At 37.4% G+C, this 10291-nt stretch overlaps 1 protein-coding gene across 1 annotated transcript; it reads right to left on the reverse strand.

Moving 5' to 3' along the window:
• Window positions 1-1031: 1031 nt before the first annotated feature.
• Window positions 1032-7732, reverse strand: atp5mc1 (ATP synthase membrane subunit c locus 1). Its single transcript, XM_017453734.3, has 5 exons — window positions 7617-7732; window positions 5205-5252; window positions 3977-4054; window positions 3704-3891; window positions 1032-1358 (listed from the first exon to the last, which is right to left on the reverse strand). The coding sequence occupies exons 2-5, from the start codon at window positions 5241-5243 to the stop codon at window positions 1244-1246; spliced, it is 420 nt and encodes a 139-aa protein (XP_017309223.1). The 5' UTR covers window positions 5244-5252; window positions 7617-7732; the 3' UTR covers window positions 1032-1243.
• Window positions 7733-10291: the final 2559 nt, after the last annotated feature.

Genomic DNA, 10291 nt, shown 5'->3' on the forward strand with positions numbered 1-10291 from the left:
CATGTTGATACAGGTCAAGAGCTTCAGTTCATGTTCACAGCAAACATCAGAATGAAGAAAAAGTATGATCTCTCATCATGGCATGGATGTTGGTACCAGAAAGGCTGGCTTGAGTATTTCATATACTTCATACAAGTATTTCATTTCTTGTTTCTGATTTGTTTAGCATGCCAAGATGCTTTTCTGCACACCACAGTTGTAAAGAGTGATTGTGTTACTATAGCCTTCCGGTCAGCTTAAACCAGTTTGGTCTTTCTCCTCTGATTGCACTCATCAATAAAGTGTTTCAGCCTGCAGACCCTCCACACTGTTTTTTTTTTGTTTTCCCCACCATTCTTTGTAAACTAGTGAGAAAGGCATGTGAAATTTCCAGGAGAGAAGCAGTTTCTGAAATACTCAAATATTTTCCCCATTCTGAGGTCTCATGTGAATATTAACTGAAGCACTTGACCTGTATTTGCATGATTTCTTTTGCATTGTGCAAAATCATGTGCATTGTAGCCAGATGATTAGCCGATTAGATAACTGCATGAATGTGTAGGTGGTTCTAATGAAGTAGACAGTGAGGGTACATACCACTGTCTAGTAATAAGCTTTTCAATGTTGTCAGAGATGGATAATCCCTTACTTTAAATAATAAATCGGCCTAATTCTGGGTTTGCCGATTTACAGCAATGTCCAAGAGTGAGATTTGAGACACCTTATTTCAGAGATTGCACTGTTCGAGGGTGTAAAATGGTAATTCCACTGACGATTTTTAGCCATTCATTTAGTTAAACATTAGATGAGCCGTGACCACATACCTTGCAGTCAAAACATGGCTGTTCATTTTGAAAGCATGATCGCTGTAATTTGGGTTACAGTCACTGATTTCAGTTTCAACAAAACCACATATGCTGAGCAGATGCCATTTAACCTTAAAATAAAAGATACATGGGCCATTTAAAGAGACCTGTAGCTTAAGATGCATTAAAAATATATAATGTAATATAATATATAAATAAATATAAAGAGGAAGTCAAAGGCAGATAAAAGTTATCCCACCCATTTATTCAGACAGACTGTCCCAAAAATGTAGTGAGAAATTACATAAAAACCTCATGGAGGGAAGGGAAGGGAGAAACACACAAGATATTTCTAGTAGTTTGTTGGAATGGCATGGCCACAGCCTTGTGAGATGTGCTTCAGATTCTGATCCCTGGATGGACTGTCATGGCAAATAACAGGTGGACAGAGGTCTAAATTACATGGCAAACAGGATAAGGAACGCCACCATCAGACAGAAAAGCCCCATGGCCTCAGATAGGGCAAAACCCAAGATGGCATAAGAGAAAAGCTGTTGTTTCAGGGAAGGATTCCTGTCAAGAGGACAGCAAAAAGCATAAGTTAGCAATATGGTTATAAGGAGACAATGTGAAACAGAAAAAACAACTTTGCATTACTATCCTCATGAGCACTCCAATTGACAACTTGATAACATCCCAGGAAAAGAATCAAGACATAATTTTCATCATAACTTGCAAAGTTACTATTCCTATGAGGACCAGCAATACAAGAACCAGTCCATACAGGTTTTTGTGATCATTGCAAACAAACACTGGATTCCACTGCGGTTTTTTTTTTTTTTTTAAAATTTTTTTAAATTTATGATGCAATGTGTGCACTTTTTTGCAGAAAGCTACTTGAATGGGCAAATTTGCAATTGCAGGACATTGTTTTGCATGTAATGTTTGTTGGTAAAGGAGACTTTTTTTTTTTTTTTTTTTTTAGCTGTACTCATTTAAGCCTGTTCACACAAGGAAGTTTTTTTTTCCCCCCAGTGCATTATGCCAAGTTCACACTATACGACTTGCTGTTTTGTAATCGGGAGTCATGAAGTTGTTGCGGTGTTCACACTATGCGATTGCTTGGCAACAAGGGGTCACACACATACACAACACGATCTGACAACGACCGTCACCCAATGACTATCTGGGGTCCAAACTATATTTTGTCACGAAAACACACGAAACAGGAGTTATTTATTTGAAGATGGACGTAGGACACAAACAAGTGGCGTGAGCCGTTTGCACGATGATGTGCTGAAGAAACCACAAAAGGGAAAAGACAAAGTGGCTGAAAGAACAGATTAGTAGACATGGGCAGCAGAGATTTTGTACTACAGAGAGAGTTGGAGGCGAGTAGATCGGTTTCACAAGTTTCCCTTCCTCACGGTGGCCTCACCCCATGCCTTGTTTTCTCATTGGCTGTAGCGTGTTGCTGCAATCACTGCCAGTGATGACACTTCACACTACAGGATGTGGAGTCACCCGACAGCTCCAGATATTTAGCGTGCCAAATCTGTGTCGTTGAGTAGCTGTTGATCCATTTTGTGTGTTCACACCCACGTGTTAAACATGAACGAAGCACTGAATGGAAGTGCAAATTCACTCCCTGACAATAGATGGCACTTATTGAAAAGCAGAAATACCAGGGACACAAGGTGGTGCTGCACAACTTAACGTTTGACACCCACTCATGACTGAAGACAGACAGTATTTAAGTGTTTGCAAAAAGCCGTTCACACACTTTGCGAACTGGCTAACAGAAAATGGATATTTCAAGCAGCACCAGCGACTAAGAAATATTTGTTCTGTTAAATGAGTTTGGGGTAGTGCCCAAAGATGTTAATGTTCCTGCACACTGGTGAAGTGTTTACTATGAATAGTCTTTTTGTGGTCAATATGATAAATACGCAATAATGGGGCACTTAGTTTTTTTTTTTTTTTTTTTTTTAATAAGAGGTCAAGAATACTTGTATGCAAAATGCCAGGTGGAAAAAAATAAATAAAATAATATACATATACACACACACACACACACACACACACACACATAAAATTGACTATGAATCAGCAGGTCATTGAGCAGAGATGTGAAACATTTGCAGGGAAGAGACAAAAAACAATGCTATTTAGTATAGAAAGCAACACTGAAAGAACTAAATGGATTGTTTATAATATATGCTTGCATTTCAGTGTCGTCAAAAAAATAGCCACGACATAATCTTAGTTCACAACATAGTCTTCAGCAGGTATCAAAGTGTGCTCGGCAAGACAGTTTTGTGCTTGAGCGCCACTAAGTCATGGTTTTCATGTAACTTCAGGCACGGGGCACATGAACAAAAGCACAATGATCATTGGTCAGCCAGTTTTTAAATAAAACATACACCCCAAAAAAACCCCAAAACAAACAAACAAAAACAAACAAAAAACACCCCCAACCACCAAAAACTACCCAGAGACATTAACATTTGACACTTTGATGCCACTCCCATTGACAACCACTGATTTAGTTAAACGGACCGTTTATGCACTGAAAAAATTTCCTGGTATGAACAGGCCTTTTGACACATGAATCGAAGGGGGCTTTAGCTGAATGTGTATTGTGATGACAAATGACGCATCTTGCCCCAATTCTATGGAAAATCTGGCATAATTTTGAAAAATTGCAAGCTCCCCAGAATATTGCAGAATTTCCTTGATTTTACATTAATTTGAGATCGCAAAATCCTGCAGGGACTGACGAACACTAAATTACATAAAGAGCCTTTTGTATACATCATGTCAACTAGCAGTAGGAAAACAAAAGTTATCCTTCATTTGGATTGTTATTCTTGGGTTATTTTTCATTGTTGTCAGATGTTCCTTCCTTCAGAACTTACCTGGCGTAGCCAATGATGAGGCTACCAAACACTGTCCCAATTCCAGCTCCTGATCCAGCAACTCCCACTGTAGCAGCACCAGCACCGATGAACTTAGCCGCAGTGTCGATGTCTCTAGAAACAGCACTGGTCTGAAAGCTTCGGCTCATGTTCAGAAAAGATGCCTCTTTCACAGGCAAGAGGGCTGCCTATGGAACGAGCAACCATAGTAACTCATTAACCGTGTTTGAACTGCCTGTGTATGTGCACCCAATCTAGCATCATGAACCTTACCTGCTCAGTTTTGGCTTCAGGTCTGTTGAAGATGGACACGGAGACAGGCCGAGCCAGTACTCTGGAACCTCCACGGAGCTGAGAGAAATGGTAAATGAGGCAAAAGGTAAGACACAAAAAGGTAGCCACTTTATTAGGAACACCTGTACATTCATGTAGTTATCTACTGAGCCAATCATGTGGCAGCAGCACAAGGCAAAATAAATAAATAAATAAATAAATAAATAAATCATGCCGATTCAAGTCAAGAACTTCAGTTAAGGTTCACATCAAACATCAGAATAAAGAAGAAGTGTGACCTCGGACTTTCATTGTGGCATGGATTCTGGAATCAGACAGGCTGATTTGAGTATTTCATAAACTGCTCATGTCCTGGGATTTTCTCACACACACACCAGTCTCTAGGGTTTACACACAATGGTGCGATAAACAAAACAAAAACAAAACAAAACAAAACAAAAAGGGTCTGCAAACTGAAACACCTTGTTGAGAGAGATTAGAGGAGAATGACCAGATTGGTTTGAGCAGACAGGAAGTCTGTAGTAACTCAATCACCCTTTACAACTGTGGTAAGCTAAAAAGCATCTCAGAATGCACAATACATCAAACCTTGAGGTGGATGGGCTACAACAGCAGAAAACCACCTCAGGTTCAACTCCTGTCAGCCAAGAACAAGAATCTGAGGCTATCATGAACACAGACTCACCAAAACTGGACAGCTGAAGACTGCAAAAAGACCTGGTGATTATCCATGCTACAGTCACATTTTTTGCCTCAAACATCAGAAATGATGTGAACATTACCTGAAGCTCTGACCTATATCTGCATGATTCTTTGCATTGCACTGTTGCCACATAATTGGCAGGATTAGATAACTACATGAATGTGCAGGTATTCCTAATAAAGTGGACAGTGAGTGTATGTGCAACCTTTTGGTTAAAAGCAACAATAGATTCTAAAATGTTCATTAGCTATATCCATTTTTCCATACACATGAGAATATACCATTTTGAAAATGCCTCTAGAATTTCTCTTTTTTTTTTTTAAAGATAATTTGTATATTGCTTATTTTATACAATTTCTTGCACATTTCCTTGTGGTGAGACCCAAATTTATTGAACACACAGAAAGAACCACATTACATTCTCCAGTCTAGCCTCAACACAGGTACACGGTTTAAATTATGAAACATAGAGGTGTTTCTTTAAAAATTACACTGAATACATACCACAGAAGAGACAGTGGCAAACTTGGCACAGGCGTACATGTCTGAAGCCTGAAGAGATGACAAAAAGAAAAAAAAAAAAAAGTTAAAGATAGACATTGGCACATTTCCCAATCTGCTGTCAAATCATCAAGAACAGTGGCTAGACCATCGCAAAGAAACAAGAAAGAAGTATCTGGGTAAAGACAGTATGTGTCAATGCAAAGACTGGGGCAGAGGCATTGAAGATCATGCCAGCTCTGTGTGAGGGGTGGGGGTTGGGGAAGGATGGGTAGGTGGCTGTGGCTCAGGTGGTAGGGTTGGCGGTTCAATTCCTGGCCCTCATGACTCCACATGCCTTGTCCTTGGGCAAGACATTGAACCCCAAGTTGCTCTCGATGGCAAGCTAGCGCCTTGCATGGCAGCTCTGCTATCATTGCTGTGCGAGTGTGTGTGAATGAGAAACAGTGTAAAGTGCTTTGTAGAACCACGAAGGTTAAAAAAACAAACAAAAAAAAAAACAATATACAAGTGCAGACCAGATTAATTGTTAATCCTCTATACATGGAAGTATAGAAGAAGGATCAGAATAATAAACAGATTTACTTAGTGACCCTCATGATATGCAACTTGCATGCAATTCTGGCTTCTGTGATTATACTACACTCATAAAATACAAATTAATGATCATTGCTATATGCCCTTGCAATTGTTGTATTATTATTTATTATGTTTACTTTTCCTGGCTTGTGATACAAGCATATAGTGTAGGGTTACTAGTAATTTGCTTTCTCTGTGTCAGAATACAATTATTGGCACATTAATATTGACATACACTGGCTATTTTTCTTCATTAGATACATCAAGCCTGGCTGTCACTGGATGCATCAGGACCCATTAGATGTTACGTGGCCATATAAGTGGAAGTGATTTACTCACAATAAGCATCCAAGACACTTTTGACCCTATTCACACCTGTACTTAGTGTAGCGCTGTCCATTTGTGATGGGATTGCCCAAGATAAATGAGGGTCCAGGTGGACAAATAGCAGCAGCATGCAGAAATTGCTTAACTGCCACAGTTAACAGTTTCAAACATTGAGCAAATGTCAAAGAGCTGACAAATTAAACCACACGGGTTAATATATTAACATTATTCAAGCAGTCAGATCAATATGGTACAATTAGTCACTGCAACTATTAAACCACTGTTACAAAAAAAGAGAAAGGAAAAAATGGATCAAAGATCATGACACATGTAAGCAGTTATTTACACTTTTCATGCAGATGACATGAATGCAAGGCAGGTGCACACTGAGATTTAAGTGATGTAACATTACTACAGAAGGGAAACAAAATCTAGAGGGATCTTTAACTTCTTTATAAAAAAAAAAAAAAAAAGGAGAAAATGTCAGCCACCTTTTGTACAGAATAAAAATAAACACAAGCAATCTATGTAAAATTTATTGGCTATTCATTGGCCCTCGAGTTTCAGAACTTTCCACAGATCTATCCAATTTTAACATTACATTCCAGTTTATATTACTCATCATCATAATAACTTTTAGAATAGTGAGTTGTGAGTTTAATATGTAGTGTTGCTGTGATTTGAAGTCCCCCCCATCTAGATCCAGATTATCAAAGTGGGATCTGGTGACCCTCAAGGGTCTCTGAAGGATAGCCAGGGGTTTCCAAGATTGGGGGAAAAATAAAATTAAATAAAATTAAATTAAACAATTAAATAAATAAATAAAATCACAGAAGCCCTGTTTATACTTCAGAGACCCATCTGATCATCATAGAGCTAAAAGGGAAAAAACAAACAAAATCACAGCACCATTGCATATTAAACACAACAAGGCCAATCCTTACTTAGAACAGCTCAAGATGGCCAGTTATTCAGGCGCTCAAAGACGCCGAGAGAAAAGAGTGAAGGTCATCAATACTTACATTTAGATTTCCACTAAGATTATCAAATGAGATGAAGTACTTAAAGAAATAACGGAAGAGTATGTTTTGTCCTTGACCATCCTTAACCTGACTCGTCCATTATGTATTGCCTCTAAAGCGGCAGGGCTCGACACTAGGCCTGAGAACCTACCAGTTACATTTTACAGGTATCGGATGAGAGGATAATTATTTGGCCTAGAATAAACTGCTGTATACACAGGATCTGTAAAACTATCTGCAAAACACTTGTTTATTTGACATGAAAGATTTAAAAACTATTCAACAGTCAACGACTTTAGTGAGTTTTACAGCTAGCCGGCTAGCCTCCATTGAATGGCTGAAGTAGTCTTTAACCGTTCAAGCTAGACACAGAATTTAATTGCACAATCAGAGATAATCATGCTGATAAAAAATACCGAAGCAAAGGCAATAGATGAGATTTCCCTTTGGCCATGCGTCTAGTTAGCATCCACAACGTTTGACTCACCTATTTAATACACAAGGGCCAGGAGACAAACTTGAAGCTAGAGTCAATGAGCACCGTGTAAAACTGTCACCTTGTCATTTATAAGCTTATGAACCACGTCCTCAGTCACCATTGGACAAATAGACGCTGTCTCTAGCTGTGATTGGCTGCATGTCATGTCAAGAGTCTATAAAATGACCAATGAGACGGCGAACAGGCAGACATGCGTTTCGTGGTTGGTTGGAATCATTATATAAGACGGGACTGTTCACAACTCTCATTTTAATTGGGTGAAATTGCCGGGAACGCGTGAATATGCACCCTTTTCCACGAGAAACACTGGTCACGATGCCGGAAGTCCCGCCCCTGAAAAAAAAAGGGTTTCGAATACCTGCAGTAAACACTGTGGGGCTGCAGGGGGCGACATACGCATAACGCTAACAATACTTTACAATTGACACGTAAGCCACTCGTGACTTTCCAACTGGATTATTATTATTATTATTATTATTATTATTATTATTATTATTATTATTATTATTATAAAAATGCTTGGATAAAACAAACAAACAAACACAAAACAGAAAGATATTATGGCTATAAATAGCCCTGCCCTTAAATAGTCACCAAAGGATTTTCTCAATAAATATAAAATTATCATTTATATACTAAATTAGTAATTAACGAAGTCAACAAAAGTGGGACATCAAGTTAAACAAAATGCAGTTTGCCAAAAAGGGCATTTTATTTGCTTGAATGTTAGCATTAAATATTATGTGTTTAAATATTCATCAAATATTCGAGGAGGTAACAAAATGTTGTTACAAGGATACATGATTTACATATCTACATTTGATTTTTTAAAATATTAAAAATAAAGGCAGAATAGAATATCAAGGCTGTTCTGAAGATTAAACAACTTTTAAAAGCAATAACTATAGCCTATATATACAAATAGATTGAAGGTCTACAGTACTATTTTATAACACATCCAATGATTATCATACAATTCTATGTAATGTGCAGTATTCTATGCTTTTCTAATAAAAATATCACTGCTGTCATTGTCCCATTTTACCTGAGGAAGGTAAATCAAAATCTAATAATTGTGTAGCATACATATCTTAAGTTAATTATCTGTGATACAAAATGTGATACAATATGTGAAAAAGACCTGAATGAAAAGAAAAGTATAGTCTAAATATAATTTAATGTTGCTGATATTAAGTACATAAAAATAGGCCTCTTGGTAGGGTCTTGAACCAATCCAATATTGCAATAGTTTTAGCAATATTGCCCCTCATATTTGTTAGATAAATTTCCTAAAAAATTCAATCAAAGCAATTAAATATAGTCCCAAGTGGACAATATAAAGTATATGTACATGAAAGTATGAAGTGCATGTACAGTAATTTACAAATCCTCAATGCTTGCCTAATGCTTCACTTCCTGCAACATTCAAACAACTGTAAGGCGTAATAAATATTATCTGCTTGGTCCAGTCACTCTTTTCATGTAGCACTCACAATGACCAGTTCTTGCAAAGCTGCAAAAGACACTAAAGAGCCACAGATGAATATAGCATTCAAGATAGCTCAGTGTGAACCCTGTTAAATGCCTGGTGAATTTTTTTTTTTTTTTTTTTAAACTAATCCTTAGAAATCCCTTTACAGATCAGCAGAAAATCCCTTTACAGATGCAACACACCAAATTGCAGCTCAAAAATCACATGAAAAGAAAACATTATGTGTTACAGCTTCTCAAGTAAATTAAGTCCTGCCACATTAGAACTGATTCGTATGTGGCAGCCATATTGTTTACAGTTCTCAGCATGTTTTAATATTGATTGATATTCAAACTGTTCTGAATATTATGACATCAATTTTGTGAATATACTGCAAAACATTTCAAACACTTATTTCAGACAAGCCAATTCTGAATAGTCCAAGGCATAATTTAAAGTTATATTTGCTCTATTCTTTATTACATCTTATCATAGGATGCAAATAAAAGTGCAGTGCTGCATTAGTGCTATATTTTCTAAAGGCATCAATGCAGAATATGTCATGTGCTGTGTCTCAAATCGCCTACTTATACTGTGCACTAGAAGTATGTAGGCCTACTCTTTTTGTAAAGAAAAGTACATACATTTGGGTATGTAGCAAAAGAGCATGCAAGTACTGGGACATACTAACATGTCATGTAATGGAAGAGAACATTGTTGCCTAGTTACGCATACTGTCACTTTAAAGAATCTCCTTGTTGCATTTAAGGTTTTCTTCATTCATGATTCCTTATATATACTCACCACAGCATTGTTGTATTCTCGATTCTGATTGGCTGACAGAAATTCAAAGGCATGCAATTATTTTTCAGTAAATGCACAGCTAAAGTAGTTCCAGTCAATTTATTTGTTTGTTTTATTTGTATATTTTCAGCATGAAAAAAAAGAAAATCTCTGTCTCTGTCGCTCTCTCTCTGTCAATGAGGCTTGAGATGGGATGTGTAATAAATTAGTTCCACACACAAGAGCGTTTTAAGGAAAAAATCTGACAAATGTCTTGAAATAAAACATCTGAACAATGTCTTCAGGTGTGGTAACTGTGGTATAAGTGGAATAATTGACTCCGGTCCATTGAATTATTAGAAAATAATGCACACCCGAGGTGTAACATTGCATTACTACCTCGGGTGTG

The sequence above is a fragment of the Ictalurus punctatus genome, chromosome 2 (genome assembly GCF_001660625.3).
Source record: "Ictalurus punctatus breed USDA103 chromosome 2, Coco_2.0, whole genome shotgun sequence".
Lineage (NCBI taxonomy): Eukaryota > Metazoa > Chordata > Actinopteri > Siluriformes > Ictaluridae > Ictalurus > Ictalurus punctatus.

Excerpts from the sequence above, each read along its gene's own strand:
- atp5mc1 (XM_017453734.3), bottom strand. The coding sequence starts at position 5,243 with ATGTACGCCTGTGCCAAGTTTGCCACTGTCTCTTCTGTG. Across the intron at positions 3,892-3,976 it reads CTGAAGCCAAAACTGAGCAG|GCAGCCCTCTTGCCTGTGAA; the intron begins GTAAGGTTCATG and ends CTCGTTCCATAG. Across the intron at positions 1,359-3,703 it reads CTCATCATTGGCTACGCCAG|GAATCCTTCCCTGAAACAAC; the intron begins GTAAGTTCTGAA and ends TCCTCTTGACAG.